The sequence below is a fragment of the Neolamprologus multifasciatus genome, chromosome 15 (assembly GCF_963576455.1).
Source record: "Neolamprologus multifasciatus chromosome 15, fNeoMul1.2, whole genome shotgun sequence".
In the NCBI taxonomy this organism is placed as follows: domain Eukaryota; kingdom Metazoa; phylum Chordata; class Actinopteri; order Cichliformes; family Cichlidae; genus Neolamprologus; species Neolamprologus multifasciatus.
In genome coordinates, this window is record NC_140453.1 from 14,285,859 (window position 1) to 14,307,036 (window position 21,178).

Sequence of the window (21,178 nt, forward strand, 5' to 3'; positions counted from 1 at the left end):
AAACTCCTTTTATGCCCTGTTTATACCCCACACTTGTTCCTGGACCACTCTGAGAGGCTTGTTGCCGACAGAAGTTGGGTTTTTTTTTTTCTTTCTTCTTCATTAGAGTCATTTTCCACTCATTTAAGAGTTGCCCTGAAGGGGCAGAATATGCCTCTCGTGTCTCTTCTGTGCATGTTGACTGAGGACAGATATTTTCTAGAGCACAGATTTGCTGGCTGCAGGCGGTAACCTGACAGCACACAGCCACAGTTAGATTGTGGTGCTACTTTGAGGCCACAGGTGTGTAAATGGTTACATTGTAGATGTTATTTGTTGTCTTTTAACAGTATATTCCAATTTATATAATATTTATTCAATTTTCAATTTTCTTTTACTTTTTAATGGGAAATTGGACCATTGTGGTGGTTCCATTTTACTCACAAAGATCAGTTTGGGGTTTTCTTCGTCTCAGGATCATCATCTGGGTAACATTCCTGCACTGCTAATCTCTCTCTAAGATGGACAGGCCCTTTGTACAGGCCTGCCATGTGATTAAAGAGAGAAGTGTGAGAGAGGACATTCTAGTGGTGAAATCCAGGGAGATTTCTAAGTGATTCCCTTGCTTTCACTGCCTGAGCAATAGGTTTGGATCTCATGTCATGTTCATTTTCTACCTGGGAGGTCTCTGACTCACTCTGATGAATCCCCGGAAGCGTGGGCACTGATGAACTGGTTTGTTCGGTATACACAGCATTGCTTTCCTTTCTTTGCTTTCATTTTTTTAACATTGTATAGATAGAAATTGTATTTCAAAATCAGCAATTCGAATAAGGGCATAAACTTGTGCTATGCACAGCTGGGAAATGGTCTTGGGTTCAGTTTAGTTTACATTATCTGAACCCACTGGTAGATTTGGTCTGCAGTTCATAAGTCATATATCATGTGTGCATTTTCAAACCTAATAAGCATAGATACAATATAATGCACATATTGTATAATTTGCACATAATTCACATTCAAAGAGTGGAGTAAAATATGAGAGGCAGAAAAATTATTTCAAGTTATTTATGCTAAAGGTGGCTATACAAGCTGCTGAATCATGGTATGTAGTTTTTTTTTCACCAGGCTGCACATACTCCTGCAGAGATTTTCTTTATCACAGAACTGTAAATCAATTTCTTTTTAAGTCATCATCTCATCTTTACAGCCTAGCGACACACCCAAAACCACCCTGATCTGTCACATTTACTCAAAACAGACTCCCTCAGAAATCAAAGTTCTGCTTTTTTCACCAAAAATCAGGGTTTCAGTTCATAATATCTGAAAAGAACCCATGCCACAAATGTGCTGTTACTCTGGCAGTCTGTTGTATCAGTCTGCTGAACGACTTGAACCAAAATAATGCATTGCTGCTGTTCGGGTTTCAGTTTAAAAACACCCCAAAGAGGCTCAAAACATCAGCAGGCCCAGAGGGGAATCGTTTGACCTGAGCTTGGACAACAGGCCTCCCGCACTGACTAAGTTGAGTTTGACTTGACCCTGGCAGCAGTAAAATCCCAGCATCTTCAAATGTGTCACCGTGGACTGTTTCCCTCCAAACAAAGATCAGAGGCCACTTACAGCAGCTGCAAGAGTAGATTACACTGTCACTTTCATTCCTCTTTATTTTTTCAACAGTTTATAGTAGCTGATATATTATTTTGCCTTTTTTCCAAGAGAAGATTAATATCACTGTCATATCTATCTGCCTGCTATAAAACCAGCTAATTGCTCAGCATAAAGATTGAGAGACACAATGAAACACTTGACCTGTAGCCTGTAATACAGTGGGGCAAAAAAGTATTTAGTCAGCCACCGATTGTGCAAGTTCCCCCACTTAAAATGATGACAGAGGTCAGTAATTTGCACCAGAGGTACACTTCAACTGTGAGAGACAGAATGTGAAAAAAAAAAAAAAATCCATGAATTCACATGGTAGGATTTGTAAAGAATTTATTCGTAAATCAGGGTGGAAAATAAGTATTTGGTCAATAACAAAAATACAACTCAATACTTTGTAACATAACCTTTGTTGGCAATAACAGAGGTCAAACGTTTACTATAGGTCTTTACCAGGTTTGCACACACAGTAGCTGGTATTTTGGCCCATTCCTCCATGCAGATCTTCTCAAGAGCAGTGATGTTTTGGGGCTGTCGCCGAGCAACACGGACTTTCAACTCCCGCCACAGATTTTCTATGGGGTTGAGGTCTGGAGACTGGCTAGGCCACTCCAGGACTTTCAAATGCTTCTTACGGAGCCACTCCTTTGTTGCCCGGGCGGTGTGTTTTGGATCATTGTCATGTTGGAAGACCCAGCCTCGTTTCATCTTCAAAGTTCTCACTGATGGAAGGAGGTTTTGGCTCAAAATCTCACGATACTTGGCCCCATTCATTCTGTCCTTAACACGGATCAGTCGTCCTGTCCCCTTGGCAGAAAAACAGCCCCATAGCATGATGTTTCCACCCCCATGCTTCACAGTAGGTATGGTGTTCTTGGGATGCAACTCAGTATTCTTCTTCCTCCAAACACAACGAGTTGAGTTTATACCAAAAAGTTCTACTTTGGTTTCATCTGACCACAAGACATTCTCCCAATCCTCTGCTGTATCATCCATGTGCTCTCTGGCAAACTTCAGACGGGCCTGGACATGCACTGGCTTCAGCAGCGGAACACGTCTGGCACTGCGGGATTTGATTCCCTGCCGTTGTAGTGTGTTACTGATGGTGACCTTTGTTACTTTGGTCCCAGCTCTCTGCAGGTCATTCACCAGGTCCCCCCGTGTGGTTCTGGGATCTTTGCTCACCGTTCTCATGATCATTTTGACCCCACGGGATGAGATCTTGCGTGGAGCCCCAGATCGAGGGAGATTATCAGTGGTCTTGTATGTCTTCCATTTTCTGATGATTGCTCCCACAGTTGATTTTTTCACACCAAGCTGCTTGCCTATTGTAGATTCACTCTTCCCAGTCTGGTGCAGGTCTACAATTCTTTTCCTGGTGTCCTTCAAAAGCTCTTTGGTCTTGGCCATGGCGGAGTTTGGAGTCTGACTGGTTGAGGCTGTGGACAGGTGTCTTTTATACAGATGATGAGGTCAAACAGGTGCCATTCATACAGGTAACGAGTGGGGGACAGAAAAGCTTCTTACAGAAGACGTTACAGGTCTGTGAGAGCCAGGGATTTTCCTTGTTTGAGGTGACCAAATACTTATTTTCCACCCTGATTTACGAATAAATTCTTTACAAATCCTACCATGTGAATTCATGGATTTTTTTTTCACATTCTGTCTCTCACAGTTGAAGTGTACCTCTGGTGCAAATTACTGACCTCTGTCATCATTTTAAGTGGGGGAACTTGCACAATCGGTGGCTGACTAAATACTTTTTTGCCCCACTGTACATCAGAGCTTCAAACCGGACTCAAAAGCCTCATCAGAATGCTTTTTGGGGGTTTAGTATCCTGCTCTCCTCTCCAATGCATGGCTGCAGTGACTGCATGTCGCGTTGCAAACAAGTGCTGGCAAAAATGAATCCATTTAGTAGCAGCAGGGTGACTTCTCACCCCCAAGTCCAGTGTTAACCCCCGTCCATCTTGCCTGAACTCACCCCATCACTAAATCCAAGGGGTAAAGCTGAGGGGCCAGATGGCCTGGTGCGACCACAGACTTTATAGTCAGCACATGATGACTTCCTGTGTGAGCAGCTTTTGTGCCGCCAAACAGCTCTGACCCATTAAGACGTGGGGCTGTGAGGTGGAGTCTCCGTGGTTTTGGCCTCCTGTCAAAGTAGCTTTCCCATTCTTCTGCTTACAAAGCATCAACTGCAGGACCTGACTGATGACTTGCTGGCTATAGACGTCCAGCCTTGAACAGGTGCTGCTGTAACCTGATGTTATTTAACTCACCTGTCACTGGTTTTACTGATACGGCTGACTGAGCAGGGTCATTTATCAGCTCAGCTGTATGTGCAGCAATATTTTTAAAGTTAAAAATGTTTCCTAGCATGAATTTATTTGCCTAATTTATTTGCCCACTGGCTTCTAATCACTACATTGTTTTGTTTTGTAGTGAACCACGGCTAACGGACCTAGAATAGTAAGATTTACTGGTGCAGAAGCCTCGAGGTTAACATTTAAACCTTTAACACTTTAGTCACCAAAATAATTTGGTAGCTGCAGGCCTAAGCTATACTTAAGTTATACTTAAGCCTCAAGCCTTAAATAATAGCTCCTTTCATTTTGATTTAAAAAAAAAAAAAGGACAGGACATTTATGTAGCAATAACCAGTCACTGGATAGAGCCAGACTTTCTTCCCTAGTTTCCAGCCGTTATGCTAAGCTAAATTAACCAACTGCTATAGTATGTGGGTTAATAACAACCAGCCTTCATTATTGAAATAAGTGCATTTAAAAATGCAGAAATGCTTCTTTTACATCTTTAGATCCTGAGATTTTTTTTTCCATTTCTGACCCTTATAATTACTGTTTTTGTGAAACTATGACTGTATTGTTTTTTGTTGTAAACTTATTGTCCTTATATGGTGACACAATTTAAATGGAAATTAGCAGAAAGATGTTTAGTTTTTATTTGAGATAATAACTCAGGCGAGAAATATATTTTTCCGTGGCTGAAACAAGCTTCCATAGAGTCACATTAAATGCTTGTGCTGGATTTAAGCTCTATGTTACATTGTTAGCTGCTATTTCAATGTATATACTGATATTACTACACACATAGTAATAACCTTCCCTAAATTATTCCATAATTTACTCTGACGTCTTAGTACTCTGCACCATTACACAAATGAATATCCTATAACACGTGTTGCTATTGTCTGTAAAGAAAAATCAATTGCTTCATCAGCTGATTGTAGTGACTTTGTGTCAGTGACCTCTGTGGGTGGCTGATATATATACTTTGCACTTTGCTTTCTGGTGTTAGGTGATAATATTTTGAGACAAACCTTTCTTTTAGTAAAAGGATTTTTGCATCACAGAACCAAAGCAGTAAACAGAATATTTCTTTAAATCCAGATGTTCTTAATCTTGTTCCTATTCTCTTTCTTAAGCAGCCTTAAGAAAAAAAAAATCACAACAGCTTTAAACTGCTGTTAAATGAGCCTCTTTTGTTTTTCACAGATTTCCGTTGCTTATGTCAGTGTTACGGATGAGATGGAAACACACACAAGCCACAGAGTAGAGGACTGTTGTATTCAGGGGGCTGCAGGAGAACACCTGACTTAAACCCAAGAGTACATAATGAGAGACAACCACAGCACGAGCCCCTTTCTGTCCATGTGAAAGGATCCAGTGAGAGCCTCATGCTTGTTGCCCTTGGAATGCCCCTGGGTCTCTTACGTAAGGCCTCTCAGGCCGGCGGCAGCCACACATTCAGTCAGCAGCCTCTCCAGACTTCCATAGAAACCCAGCCGCAGACGGAGGCCAGGATTCCCTGCTGCGAACCGTGGAGAAGAGTTGTGAAACGCTGCAATTATGGACTTATGTAACTGCACAAGTCACTCAGGGAGATTTACGGCTAACCGTTATCACTGTTTAGGTAGTTGAGGTTTCTGGAGCTGGATAGAGGACATAAGCCACAAATATCCGCTTGGCCTTACAAGCTACATGAACGTGCATGGGTCTTTACATACAGCGGGCTTATAAATGTTTCTTTCTGTGTTAATTTGACTTTAACTGATGGCTGTGACACAGAAAGATTTAGATTTCAAAGCAAAAGTTTAGAAAATTTGTAATTGTTGCTCAAACCTCTTTTCTATATCCTAGAGTCTCACTGAGAGTCTTTTTGAGTTACAGCTTTTTACCTCTTCTTCCCTTAACCTCAGCAGCAAACCCACATGCACCACTTGTTTCACCTTGTGCTTCATTGTGGGTGTTTTGTGCTTTTGAAAGTTCTCACAAATCTTTTTCTGCGGTCATTTCAGTCTTCTTTTGGAGGTTTGCTTCACTTAGTGCTTGTTTTCCATTTGGTTTTGTTTGATTGACATGTTAAGTTAACTTGGAGCTGATCCAGGGTTACTGGACAATTTCCTGACTGAGGTAGGATTATCTAGGGTAGCAAAGGCACCCCTGGGCACTCCTTTGGTCCTTCTCTGCAGCAGGGAAAAGCTGAAAGGTGCTCTGGCTTTTGCCATTACCACCTTCCACCTTCTGTAATTTACTAACTTTTTAAAAAGTGGTGCTTTATGTAAAAATGTACATTTGAAAAGCTGGAGAAAGTAAAAATGAGACTAACTCGGGTTCTTCAGCCTTAACAAACATGTTTTGCTTTAATTTCACAATAACACACTGGACAGGTACTTTAGGTATATATGTCAATACAGTGGCATGCAGAAGTTTGGATAATTTGCAAAATAGTTTAGGTTACTGTGAACAGCTAAGCAAACAGAGGATGGATTGATCTCCAGAAGGCAGAAAATTATAGATTTTTAACATTTTATGCAAGATTTGACCTCACAAATAATTTTTACTAAAGTCTCAGACCTTAATTTGCTTTTTAGGTCTATGGCTTATTCGCAATAACTGGAAAAAGTTGTGAGTTTCATATTTTAAAGCTTTATACACTCTGATATTGCTCCTCTAAGGCGCTCCATAGCACTCTGGAGATTAAAACGAGTAGTGCCCACTCAGGAGGAGAGAGCAAAGCATTTTCAGATAGTCGATCCTGAAGTCTGCAAAGAATTTAAGGTATACTGGAAATGCAGCTCAGGTGCGAAAGACAAGGAAAACTTTGACCTTTGGGAAGATTTATCAGAGTCTGGAGACGTTGTGCACCGACCTCCTGCGCTGTGAAACGTGCAAATATGACTCATTGGAGAGTCAGCAGAAGAAACTCATCAGGCCAAATAAGCAAAGGTATGCTTGGGGGGAAAATGGATAAGGACTTTCATTAGAAAAATACTTGTTCAACTGTTAAGCATGAGATGGCTTTGACCATGCTGTGCTGCAGCCAGTCCTGCATTTACTGGTGAAAAGAAGAGTGGATTGATTTAAATACCAGCAAACACTGGACAAAAAGATCTGAAGATGAAGAGCAGACTTCTGACAGTTTTCCAAGACCCTAACAGAAAAAAGTGACCATGCAGAGGGTAAACCTATTATTTACACACTTTAAAAATAAGTCCATTAACCATTATTTGCCTTTTGGAAATAAGGTAATTGTTTATTAACTAGTCACAGTAAGTCATGTTGACCAGCAGTGGACAAACTTTTGCATGCCACCATACAGTTCAAAAACACATCAGCTGATTCATCATATCTAAAATTTAAAAAAACAAAAACAGAAAAAACCCCACCACACACACGCACGCACACACACACTTGTTTTCGATTTGCACATAGAGCTCAAGTCATAAAAGAGTAAAAGTGACCAAACATTACAAATGGAAAAAAATACATATCCCAGAACACATTTCTATAATGCAAAATAAATCAAAGAGTGGAAATCCAAAACTCATCAACAGGTCAACTTCACACGACATCTGTGCCGATGAGGGGGAAAGTCGAAACAAATTCAAAGGCCACTGTATGGACTTCAGTTCAGCAAACAACCAGCTCGGCTCAGCTGTCCACAGCAGAGGACACACAGAGCTATATGATGAGTCATTCCCCCACACACTGTCATGAGTAATATAGTAGGATACCAGCAGACGCTGGTAAGCAGCAACTAGAGCTCTTAGTGGAGCTGTTAAAAAGACGAACACCAGGTCTCAGTTTGGTCATGCAGACAACACAGAAGGTCCTGGAAATATATATATTTAAAATAAAAAAAAACCTCCCTCAGCATGGATTGTGACAAGGTGCCGAACACATTCATGAAGGTTTTTAAAACCCAACAGGCCAACAGAAAGCTTTCCAGTACAAATTCAGACGGAGGTTTCACTAAATGGCGAACAGTGCTCGTTTCTTTGCAACTCTCTGGCTTGCGAGGCATCGAAATTTAAGAATAAACGTTTATTTAATTAATTAGGTGACTGTGCCACTGCGAGAAGTCCTGTTACACCAAGTCGACTATGCTTAGTGCCATATCACAACAGTTTTCTTTAATTAAAAGGCAAGGTGAGAGAGGTGTTGGTACGGCTTTTGTATCCAGCTAACGACTGCAATTAAATCCGCGTCAAGGCCAGACGAAAATGTCTGAGAAACAAAATCATTATAAAAACATCACACCTGGAAAAAAAAAACTCAGCATAGATGGTCTGTCAAAAGATTTCAAGAAGAGAGAAAAGAGAAAAAATAAATCTTTATCATCCAAACTAAACATTACAAACAGCATCTACAGAGAATAGATCATTTCTAATAACTTAGGTACATAAATTATTATGCAATACAATACTATTCCATCTGGAGGCCAGAGGGTAAAGAAAATAGGTCTGCTTGAAGCCTACACAAAAAAACAGGAAGGTAGACTCTTTTCCAGCAGGTCCATAGGCTAAATAAATAACCTAGTGATGTGTGTGCTGTGTGTCCATTTGGAGGAGGGAATGTCCCTCTGATCCCTTCGGTCCACTGAGAAGCTTTGGCACAGAAACACCATGAGACGAGATGAGACATCACAACACGGTGCTAATGAGGGACGCTCATGCAGGCCTTGATCCAGTCCTAGTGGAGATGAGGTCAGTGCAACCCAACATGCATCGCAACCATACCCCCATACTGCCAGAGCCACGGACAACAAGGGAGGGACTGAGTGGCGGAGGAGAGGCTTGGGGGGGGTTGAACTAAGGCTCAATGTATGAACATGGGAGGGAGTGAAAGGGGTTCAGCCGTGTGGATGACCAATAATCGAAAATAAAAGGACCTATCGGGGGAAATGATTAAGCCACAAATAGTACAGCTTCCTGCAAATGATGATGATGTTTTTGCCCAAAGTGGAGGTTTTCTTGCACACCCTTCATCTCACAGAGATGACTCCACTTCTCTGGCAATCCTGACCTCAGCCTCAGACCCAGGGCACACCTGAACTACGGCCCCCGCCGCCTCTGAAATCTCACTGATCACCTCCAGGTTTGAAGCGACCGCAACCTTCTTGTCAGAGCCGGTGTTCTGTTTGTCCCCAGCGCCGCAGCACAGCTTGGGAGCGCACTGAGTCCGACAGGAGAGCTCGCACAGGGAGTCTCGAGACTCTGAGCTGAACGTGACAAACTCGGGCTGGATGGTGGTGGCGTGGATGCCCTCGTTGTGGAATAAGTCCTTGATGCGTTTGGCCACCTCCATGTAAGATGTGGGGTCGTGGCATTTGATGTGCGCCGTGGCGATGATGCGGCTTCCGGCCAGCTGCCAGATGTGCAGCTCGTGGATGGCCAGGACGCCGTCCAGGCCCAGCAGACTCTCGTTGAGCCGGTGCATGTTGATCTGCTTGGGCACGGTCTGCAGCAGGATGAGGGCCGACTCTTTGAGCAGAGGGTAGGTAGTGTACAGCAGGATGCTCACCATGATGATGCACAGCGTGGGATCAAGGTAAAGAACCCAGCAGGGGCCGGCGAACTTCATGGTCGGCACAGTTGGACCCACGTGCAGATCGACGACGGTGTTGTTGTCATGGTAATGGTCAGCGGAGTGGCTGTTGACGCACGGATTCACGCACTTCTCACCTTTGATGCAGGGCTGCCACACAAAGGTGAATATTATAGCGTTGACCACTACGATGACGGAGCCCAGGGCGTCACCCAGCACATGCAGGAAGACCCCGCGCATGTTGAGCTGCGACGACGAGTCGTGGTCGGGATCCATCTCCTCATAGTGGGTGTTTCCATTCATCTGAACGTCTGTGCTGCCTTTACAGCTGATTTCTAAAGATTAAAAAGGGAAAACAGAGATTAGTTTGGAACAGTTAAATAATCAAATGGACTTTGACACACAGGTTTCACATAAATTATAGAGACCTGGGTTTATCCTACATAAAGAAGCATGTGCTTCACACACACCCTGAAAGAAGATTTTATCTGGGGCTAACAGGTTTGTTAGTATTTAATATACTAAACCATAATAACACAGTTTAGGTTATCAAATTGTAAGAAATTGCAAGGACTAAGGTAACACAGTCCCTTTGTCTAGACTGACTGTGCTTATACCCCCCACCCCACCCCACGGGCCCATTCTGAGCATGGGGACTATGCACACTGAACGATTGTTAATCATATAGTTAAGATGGGGGGGGGGGGGAAATCATGTCACCTGACAACAGAATTCTGTTGTTTTTGGTCATGTGATAAGAAAACGTGTATTCAGTTTTGAATAAAATTAAACCCCACTTTCCAACACCGTCAAAAACTCCCAGTGAACCCTACTCGGTTTTGGTTTTCTCCTAGTAAAAACCCTGGATACCATCAAATGGCAGCCAGCTGTTAAATACAATACCATTATTAAGAGCGAAAGGGGAAAAGTTCATGTGAAACTACATAACAATGTTGCAGATTTCACTGCTGAAGACTTCATCTTGTGACTGAATCTGTGCTATATAACCGCCCAAGGCCACACAGGAAAAAAACATGCCAGATGACCAAAAAAAACCAAAAACCAGCATGCAGGAACCTAAACGCAGCAACTGAATTTGCCTAATGCTCAGTAATTCACATTAGGCAAATTCAGTTAGTAATGGCAGGCAGCGTGGCAACACACTCTAAGCTGGGGCAACGGCACCTGAGCAACGGTGGCTCGCTTCCATCCCAGGGACCAAGCTGGTCTATTCATCAGCGGCTAATGGTGTGTCTGGGGCTGTCGGCTCCACGGCTACACTGATGTATGGCCCAGTAACAGCAATCAGTGCATGGAGGGGTGGGGGATATAACCCCCATTTATTGAAACTGGCAGGGTCTAACAGTGCGGGGGGGGGGGGGGGGGGGGGAATAAATGAGTTTCTGTATGTTTAACCCTTCAGTTAGACTGACCAGCAGAAAGGGCCACGGAAGCTCTCCAGTGCTGCTGTGAAACTTTTTAACTGACATGCAGACACCAACATGAGGTTATCAGTACAATCAGCTTGTCTGGTAAGAAGTGTTTAATGTAACAAAAATGTATGGTGGACAAGCTGATTGGCCAGCTGCTGCCCCACTTTGGCCTTTGACCAGTTTTTCCATCCACTCAATACCTTGTAGAAGCACAATTAAATTAAGAAGAAGCTAAAATAAAAGCTGCCTGTATGCAGATGAGTTTGTTTTGCTTCTGATTCTTTGCTGATAGCTGACAGCCAGGTGAGTGTAAAGGGTGGGCACCTACTTCACTGCATTTATTTTTAAGCTTTAGTTACTAATTATTTAGCAGATAAGGTAACTCACTAAGCTCTTCAGGGGGTCAGGAGACTTTACAAGGATCCCACTATAAGTTTTAAATACCGGCCCAGGCTACAATCAGTGTGGAAATTCAGGTAAAAACTGAAAATCGAGTTCAGTTTGACTCAACTGTGTCAGTCAGAAACTTCTCGTTATCTTTAATTAGAAGCCAGAGTGAAACCTGAGGCTTTACCCAGGAATGTCACCAACACGGAGACCATGTTTCCAAGGATAGAATAACCCAACAAATATGAGACGCCAAACAGATATGTCAAGAAAAAAAAACAATACGGATTAGTCACTTGGGCAGTTCTCAGGGCAGGCTGATGCACTGTTACACAATCTGGAGTGCTAACAGTGAAGATAAAGACTGGCACATGTATTCAGATTAATGGTGGGATAGTGAGGGTGGACTGTTCATTTCAACACTAAAGCACCAACAACTCATTGCTCACCATTTCTTGGTCTCCCATCGCCTGGGCTGTTGTGATTTCCCACCAAGTTGTTGGTCTCCTCTCCCGAAGACCCGTTTCCAGCCTTCGAGTTCTTGCTCGTTTTGCCCCGCTTATTCTTACTCCCATGAGAGTGCCCTCCGTGAGAGTGTCCGTGGCCTCCGCCCGCGTGGCCGTGGAACAAGCAGAGCCCCAGCAGGTTAACCAGAAGCCCCGCGGCACCGACCCCGGCCACCACCACTGGAGACTCGATTTCGTGGGGCTCGGTGAAACGCTCGACCGCCTCCAGGACGATGGTGAAGCACAGCGCTGTGAGAAAGACGGCGTTGACAAGAGCCCCCATCACCTCCGCTCGGATCCAGCCGAAGGTGTTCTTGTTGGTCGCCTGGGTTTTTTCGGCGAACCGGACCGCCACTAGAGCCACGACGAGTGCGATGACATCCGACAGCATATGGAAGGAGTCCGACAGCATTGACAGGGACGAGGTCATCCGACTGACCACCACCTCCACGATGAAAAACCCAAAAGTCAATGATAGCATGCACAGCAGCCGGGCACGATTGGGTTCGCAAGCCATTTTTCCTTCCTCACAGTCGATTCAACTTTAAGTTAGCGTTGATAAGTTAGCGTTGAAGAAATCAGCAGGTTTGAGAAAGCCCAAGAAATCCCCACGACATCCGCTGGTTGGCTTTCCCGTTTAACTCCGGGCTACGTTAAGCTAGCTTGGCTCCCTGAGACAATACGATCGCTGGTAATATCATCCGCGTAAAACACTCTTATTCGGCGACGCCAGCAACACTCGGCTATATCTGAGGACAAACACACACCGAATCAATTCGCGATTAAAAAATGATTCAGCAACCGTATAAATACCAGCACCTTCCTCGCTCGTTTTGCCGACGAGCTCCGCTTTGCAGACGGCTGAAACTTTGCACCCGAGCCGGTAAACTTTCCACACGGAACACGGCACAGAGGGGGACACGCCTACTACGATTTCCGTTGGTCGACGAGCTACAGGGAGGAACGTAATTGGTCACGTTCTGCAACTCTTGCAAGTAGGCGGCGCAAAGAAGCCAAACAACGGCGGTTGCTACGCACGCTAATGGCAATTGTAATATCGCGATGAGGTCCGTAACTGATTCGTAAATCTTGGCGTTTCAGCTGAAACCAGGTGACTGCGAAGAATCACAGAAACTGAACAAAACAAACACTTTTTTATACAATCAGTGGTCTTTACTCAGCTTTTAATCACGGAAAAATCCCTAAATAAATTTACCGGTGTTCCATCTACACACTATAATTGCTCCCTTTATTTTATATTTTATTTTCCAAAGTTCCGTATACTTACGCTGTAAAATGATTTAATTTTACATTAAGTTAAATACAAGTTGCCCCCCCCCAAAAAAAAACAACAACAACAACAACAACCAAACAAGCAAACACAAAAAAACTCAGTAATCAAACCAGTAAGCTACCAGCTTCAATGGAAATAAAGACAAATGTAACAATAAATTACATCTAATCTGCTACTAACTCAAGGCAAAGGCTTGATTGCAAATTGCATTTTAATATCTTTTCATGGAAAAGTGATGACCCCTTGTGGAAGCTAGTGTTATATAAAAACAATTCTATTACTATGAAAATGATCAGCCCAGCCTGGAACTTATCTCTTTTTATATACATCTATTGCTATGTCAGTGTGAAAAACCACAGGAGAAACTAGTTTTGGCCCAACTTAGACCCACTACAGTCTGTATACATATGAAATATAGGAGTGGGCTTACAGAGATCCTACTCCACTTGCATAACAGCCCTGTGATAGACCCCAGGGCAGATTCTTTTTTTGTGGCCGGGCAAATCCATGTTAAAGTAACATAGACAGCTGTAATGTATCTAGGCAACAACAACACATTTCCACACAAACTGAGTGGAGTAAGAATTCCTCATTTATCAGGCATTTTTGCTTGTTGATATATCAAGCATACACATATTAGAGCAGGAGTGGGGAACTCCAGGCCTCAAGGGCTGGTGTCCTGCAGGTTTTAGATATCACCCTGGGTCATCACACCTGAATCAAATGATTAGTTCATTACCAGGCCTCTGGAGAACTTCGAGACATGTTGAGGAAGTAATTTGGCCACTTAAATCAGCTGTGTTGGATTAAGGACATATCTAACACCTACAGGACACCGGCCCTCGAGGCCTAGAGTTCAACACCTGTGATCTAAACCCTCTGCACCGCTTACTGTACAGGCAGCAGAACATCTTCTCTAACTGAAGGATTCAGCTCCACTGCCACCAGAACACCTCTCAGGTCACATCCTGTTTCCTTCTGTATCTGTTTGGCAGATACTAAAATTATTACATCATCATTTCAACTGCTATAAAAAAAAATAAAAAAATAAAAAACCCAAATGGTATAGAACAAGTATTTATCATCACATCATGCCTACTTTAATGTAGTAATGAATATAATCACTTTGTTTATTGCCATCACAGGATCATATGTCATTCCACATAGTCTCCCTTTTTCTAGAGATGTCTCTAAAGAACGTATGTCTACAGCCATAAATACAGCAAAAAAACTATACACAGTACATTGATAATCGCATTAGCTGCCCGTGATAACACACTCACTCATCAGGCTACATAAAAATAAGACAGTAACACAAACATTCACTGCACATCCACAGCTACACATGAACATTTTCATCCAGTTGTTATGACTCCAGGCCTTCAGAAGCTTTCACGGTCACACCTGTGCGATCAGCGCAGGCCGAGGATTTGCCTGCTCTTGAGCTGGCACATCTTCTCCATTTCACTCAGAGCTTGGCTCCGCTGGGCCGCTGCCTGCAGCCTCTTCAGCAGCACCAGCTCCTGGGACGGCGCACTGTGCAGAGCATCGGGCCGCTGGTTCTCTTTGCTCTCGGCAGCAAAGTGGACCTTCTTCTTACCCGGAGAGAGGTTCTCCGCATCTAGACCAAAACAGTCACGTAAACTCGTTAACAAATCGCAATCTCAACAGCTGTGATTCTGAGGTGTGTCGTGTAAGCTTTTAGAACTGCAACTTTTTAAAAATTATTTCTTTATTGTTGTATAAAAAGTATTTACAATTTATTTTAAAAAAATAAATACATTTGATCCAAAGTCATTCACATTGTCGACACATGCGTTAAAACACACGTTAAAAATAAACTGCTCAGCTCTGGTCTTGGTTCAGTAAGTTCACAAGTCTTCGCTGGATTCCCATACCTATGTCTTTGTCATAGATCGGTGTTGGGTCCCTGTGGTGCTGTAGGCGGCTGTAATTCTTCAGCAAACTCTCCGCTCTGAAACGGTCGATTCAAAATAAGGGGAAAAAAATTAAAATCAGCTGGAAAGACTGCCAAAGAATGGTTAGAATGAAAAAAATGAATCGCTTAAATCATTTCTAAGTTTTGTTTTTTTTTACCGCGCGAGCTTTTCATTTGCAAGTCGTTCACGAACACACAGCTCCTGCTCTCTTCCTGTAATTAAAAGACAAAAATGGACAGTTTGGGAGGGAATTTATCCCTCACTTTTCAAGAAAGTACACCCTCTTTCAAGTTTTAAAAATCAGGTAATATTTAACAGGTTTTATTATGTCTTCACATGTAAAGTCTTAGAATGAAAAGAGGAGGCATTTTATTTTATCATAGCTGTATGTGTGACTAACAATCTTTTATTTCCACATATTTCTGGGTACACACACGCACACTTTTACACGGCAGTGTGTAATCTCCACTGTCAGCCAGGAGCTGTAGGTGTAGAAGTAGGTCATCGTTTGGTTGCAACACCCCAAGCAACATGAACAAACCTGTTCCATCCACACAGGTTTCTTCCACCCTCTTAGCAAGATGTACCTAGTACTTTCTATGGTATTACTCAACTTTACTTATTGCTGCCAATGTGAAAACAAGTCCATAAACATGAGATAATACTGATGAGTCCTCTTTGCAGAAGAGGATGTTCCTGTTAGGAGTAGCCTCTTCAAACTGATGTAAATCAAATATTTCTCTACTAAAAATACAATCCACAGTTTTTCTAATTTCTCCCAAAATCTAGGCCAGACTACAGCGACACTGACAGACATAGGCTTGAGGTATGTGCGGCTCAAAGCAGGGCTTAAACAGGTCTTACTCTCCAGCCGCTCCTCACGTTCTTTCAGTGCTTGTTCTCGGTCCCGCAGCGCCTGCTCCTTCAGTCTGATCTCCGTGGCCGAGGCGGGCGCCGTCTCCGCCGGTTTGTGGAGAGGAACATCAGAATCAGCTGATCTCCTTTGAAGTCGCGACTGTGCCTTCCTCTGCTCCTCAGCAACCGCCTCGCTCAGCAGGCTGCTCTGGAGAATAGATTCTACAGAAGGTCTCAAATAGTCCTGCCAAGAGAAGGGGCCCATAAATGAAACATAAATAGCCTTTTTTGTTCCTGCCAATGTGGTGCTAGTGTCGCTGCCAGTGGTTTCATTTTGAGAACTAGTTCCCATTTCCACAAGTTTGAGGTCCAGTTATTATGTAATGCTGCTAGCAGAGGCTGGGGTAATATCTGTTGGCACTTTAAGGGTGGAAATGCCCGCAACCCATTCCAGATCAGAAGCCAGCATCACGTCGGTGCAAAACCATAGACTGCATAAAAGATGGATGTAGCCACCATGACATCCCAATCCACATGTCAAGTGTCCTTGGACAAGATACTGAACAACAAATTGGCCCAGTTCAGGATCTACCGGAGAGTGAGCAAGCGTGAGAAAGTTAGAAAAAGCACCTAAAGGCACCGTATGAATGTGTGTGAGAATGGGTGAATGTGGGTGGTGGTAAAAAGTGTTTAGAGTGCTAATTTAACTACAATTTACAAAATTAACTTCACGTTTTATTCAATGACCTAAAACTAGCACTTGAGTCCATAAAGTCATGGGAAAGTAGTTACTGAGGGAGCTCAGGGCCAGTTTGCCATGGAAGGCACTAAAACTAGAGTAGTTACCCCCTGCAGGCTTTTAGAAAGAATGCAAGGTTTGAAGTATTTCTGCACAGGCTTCACTCTTCCAGATGTGGACACGCAGACCATCTTTTATACCATCTAAAATAATCAGATAGCTCAGGCACCATATCATGTAAATTTTAAAAATGAATTCAAGTCCAACCTTTAAGTTGAGCATTTTGCCGAGCAAAGTGTTCAGCTCCTCAGAGTACCGGTACGGGATCCTTCTGAATTTGCCCTCTCTGATCTTTTCTGCCAGCTCTTTTTGGTTGTGAGCAGTAAAAGGAGGCCTGGAAAGGAAAAAGAAAAATGCAGGAAAAACTGCAAGATCTGCTGCCTAACAGTTTGCAGTGGGGAAATCAGCTAAAGCGGAACAGCTGGAAAACTTACGATAAGGCACAGAGTTCGTAGAGCAGACATCCCAGAGACCAAATATCGGACTTCTCGTTGTATGACATCCGGTTTATTTGTTCCTGACAGAAAAAAAAGAGATTATTATATTTGTCCCCATTTTTTTTATCATGAAGTAAAACAACGATTAACAAACAAGAATAAAATCAAAAGTTGTAAGCTCAGATTAAACGCTTCAAACTCCAGCAGCATGAAGCCACTCACTGGAGACATGTAGTACGGCGTCCCGACAAACGTCTTTGCAAAGCTGGTGTCATGGTTCAGGATCCTCGCCAGGCCAAAGTCACCCAGTTTGACATTCTGCTTGATGTCGAGGAAGATGTTGGCTGGTTTCAGGTCCCGATGAAGGACTGTGGCCCTGCCGTCACTCCGCCTGTGACACTCCTTCAGGGCCAGCGTGAGCTGGGCCATGACTCGCAGGATGAACTGCTCCTCCAAATAGCGCCTGTCAAGGTAAAAAACACATGCATACACCGATGAAGGGAAAGGACACACCAGCATGCAACCGTCAGTATCATTTAGCATTCAACCCCACCTCTCCTTGATGCAGCGGCTGATGAGACTTGACAGGTCGCCGCCTTCGCAGTACTCCATGACAATGTACAGAGTGGTGTTTGTCCGGTCTATGATGCGGTCGTAGTACCTCACTATGTTTGGGTGCTTGAGCTCCCTCAGCAGGTTCACCTCTGACACTAGCATCTGCTTCTCACTCTCCGCCATGGTGCCATAATCCAGCTCCTTCCACACCAGGATCTACGATACAAACCGACTTTGAATTAACCAGAATTACAGAAGTCAAAGAATCGTGGTTATCTGAATCAGAGATCAGAGAATGTCCTTCCATAAAAACCAGTGTCGTAAGAAGACAGAAGACAAGTGGAAGCTATGGAAAAGTAAAGCTAACTCGGGCAACTTGTCTTTATTCTAGAACACAGGTGGGGGAACTCTAGGCCTCAAGGGCCGGTGTCCTGCAGGTTTTAGATGTGTCCTTGATCCAACACAGCTAATTCAAATGGCTAAATTACCTCCTCAACATGTCTCCAAGTTCTCCAGAGGCCTGGTAATGACCTAATCATTTGATTCAGGTGTGTTGATCCAGGGTGATATCTAAAACCTGCAGAACACCAGCCCTTGAGGCCTGAGTTCCCCACTCCTGCCCTAGAAGGATAAACTGCATACAATGTCTTAATGTACAATCAAAGTTATTATGTTATGAATTGAGTTATGAAATGCTTCTTAAAATAGTGACGGCATTTAAACACATGTCACTGTTGCCGATGGCTATAAAACCAGAAAAACAGGCTTTACTGTCAGACACAAACGGAAATAATAACTGATTACAGCACAGCAGGAAGAGTATTGGGTAAATACAGGAATTTACACAATACAGACCTTAAAAAGGACCTCTGGGGGGTGACTATATAGCGAGGCGAATCACAATCAAGGATTTCGGCACCAGTGCTATACTCTTGTGGGATATTGATCTGGGCCCTGTGCTCACTGTCTGAGAAGCCTTGGAGAACTTGTGCTGTCTGTAACATCATTCAGCATGACCAGTGTGGTGCTGGGTCAGTAAGGGTCTGTGGAGGCATATCCATGGAGGGATTGCCATTAGGTATTGGGATGAAATCCTGGGTTCCTCCTGCCATACAAACTACTGGGTATGATTTTGAATTGCTGCAATGACATTTTGGCAAAATCTACACATTATTATTTTTTACTTTGAGTTTAAGGGTCTTTAAATTAAACCCTCCAAAGATGAATAATTTAATAATTTTCACTTTTGTCAAAGGATCTGGCATCATTTTATTGCTAATGCATTACCCAGTCTATATGAGTGTAGATATCCAACATGTTTATCTCCCCGTTGAGAGCTGATGTATTTTCAAAGTAACCCTTGACCCAAAGAAAGGAATTTCCTTCATTGGAATAATTAAGTTACCAACAACAACAAACATTAAAAAAGGTGAAGTCAGTAAAAAAATAAAAATAAAAAAATCTAATATTAATATAAAAATTAACATAAAATATTAAGTCATTAATAACTGACCTTTTTAATCTAATGCTGCTCATTTCTAAGGTCCACATTATAAGCTAACAGCTTAAATTTTCAAAATTTATGTGACGCTACAGGCAGGTAGCTACTTGTTAGCGGTTTGAAATAAAGTTTATTGAGGTGGGGGGGAGAAAAAAAACATGACTGCGACAATATTGCCCCGCGGACTCACGGACAGCAGGTGAGTTTAACCCACAAGTATGCGGGAAGTGTGTTTTACTCACCTTTCCGTCAGCTTTTCGCTTTATTTTCTGGCATCTTCCATATGAACCGGAGCCTATAGTGTGCAGCACCTCGTAGTCCTCCACCCGGGACGGCATGCTGATTTGTAACCGATTCTAACGTTCAAAACTTACCGGACTGGCGTCACCGTCAGCTAACGGCAACGTAAATATAAACCGGAAGTAGTGTCTTTCAACACAGGCACTTAGTTTAATCCTAAATCGCCCTTTCTGTCTATGTATATGTTTAAATGGTAATTTCCTTATATTTCTTTCCTCTATCGTGTACTCGTATGTTAACTACCAAAACAGGAAGTGATTACTCTCTGTTTAAATTGGTGCCGAAATCCTTGATTGTGATTGGCCTCGCTCGCGCAGCCGATTGGTCAGCGCAGAGACGCAACTTGTGAGGTTGCTAAGCGCCGGAGTACCGCGAGAGTTGAGCGGGTAGACGACGCACAGGAGTTGTGCTCCACCTCTCCACGAGGTGGCGCCAGAATCGCATGGTCCGGGTGAGCGCAACCGCGGGTTTGGGAGCCGGCATCGGCGCAGCGTGAAGGTAAACGGGGTCAGGAAATTCATTTATTCAGGAAAATTGAATTTTACGATGGTTGTATTTTTTTTATATACAAAAGGCGGAACTGGGATTTGCCATTGATTTTGAAATGTATTTCTCTCTGGAGTGGAAGGAGATAGTATGCACAGTTTTTTTGTGTATATTGAAAAGAAGAATGCGGTTTTAGTCACGTGTGGCCCGACATATGAATGGCACCTCAGCAGCACTGCCGGTTTTGAGCTCCCAATAAGATTAAATTTCTCTTTCACAACCCAGCTTTATTATAATTCATATATATAATAAAATTGTAATTATAGGGAGAAAGATAAAACCCTTTTAGCCTGTTTTGCAGAGATATAGGGGGATCTAAAATTGTCTTTTTTAAAAAAAAAAAAAAAAAGACACATAATAACAAAATGAAGTATTTTTTTTTCTACTTTTTCTGCAGAATATTTATTGAAAACCATCTGAAAATTAATATATTTACTGGCAGTTTTTAGTGTTTATGTAATTCTGTTAGATTAGTATGACATTGATTCTTTTATAGGGTATGCACAACTTAAAATATGTAAAGACAAAAAAATTTTACTTGTTTGACAAACGCTTCTGTTTACCTCTTTGGCTTGTCTTTTGTATCTCTCTAGGAGTAGCTCTCTAGAATATTAATCATGCAAAGAAGGGAACAGCTCGATAAGATATCCATAACAAAGGATCGAGTAACTTTTTTTAAGGCTATGTGGAATCATTGGAAAACCTAAATGAGGTCTGAAGCAGTCTGAAAGATCAAATTAAAAACATGCATCTGTGTTGGCCATCTCTGAAGTTGGGGGAGAATCATCTTCGGGGACACAAAAAGGTCGGTCGCCGACTGTTAGTGCCCGAGACTGCATATGTTAAAAGCTGGTAGTCGTCTTATTGTCACTGGTCATTTGATTTGACCAGCAGGACCTCCTGAAGAGTCGCCATCTGAGAGCGGCAACACTAGCGACCTCTCACTCTGCTCTCACTCGCATATGTCCTACAGACAGTCTGCTCTGACCGACTGGCGCTGACGGAGAAGAGGGAGGGAAAAGAAAAAAAGGTGGTAGTGTCAACTCAAATTGGCATCCACATGTTTTTGTTTGTTTGGTTTTTACACAAACAAATAATAATAATAATAATTGTGTTACTGCACGAGGAAGGAAT

At 42.9% G+C, this 21,178-nt stretch overlaps 2 protein-coding genes across 2 annotated transcripts; both read right to left on the reverse strand.

Moving 5' to 3' along the window:
* Nucleotides 1–7,804: 7,804 nt before the first annotated feature.
* slc30a1a (solute carrier family 30 member 1a) lies at nucleotides 7,805–12,820 on the reverse strand. Its single transcript, XM_085133856.1, has 2 exons — nucleotides 11,761–12,820; nucleotides 7,805–9,826 (listed from the first exon to the last, which is right to left on the reverse strand). Exons 1-2 carry the CDS (start codon nucleotides 12,332–12,334, stop codon nucleotides 8,934–8,936), a joined length of 1,467 nt encoding a protein of 488 aa, XP_084989982.1. The 5' UTR covers nucleotides 12,335–12,820; the 3' UTR covers nucleotides 7,805–8,933.
* Nucleotides 12,821–14,188: 1,368 nt separating this feature from the next.
* nek2 (NIMA-related kinase 2) lies at nucleotides 14,189–19,802 on the reverse strand. The gene is made up of 9 exons (XM_085133858.1): nucleotides 19,441–19,802; nucleotides 17,696–17,913; nucleotides 17,365–17,605; nucleotides 17,140–17,222; nucleotides 16,913–17,039; nucleotides 15,916–16,150; nucleotides 15,209–15,263; nucleotides 15,010–15,086; nucleotides 14,189–14,732 (listed from the first exon to the last, which is right to left on the reverse strand). The coding sequence occupies exons 1-9, from the start codon at nucleotides 19,534–19,536 to the stop codon at nucleotides 14,524–14,526; spliced, it is 1,341 nt and encodes a 446-aa protein (XP_084989984.1). The 5' UTR covers nucleotides 19,537–19,802; the 3' UTR covers nucleotides 14,189–14,523.
* Nucleotides 19,803–21,178: the final 1,376 nt, after the last annotated feature.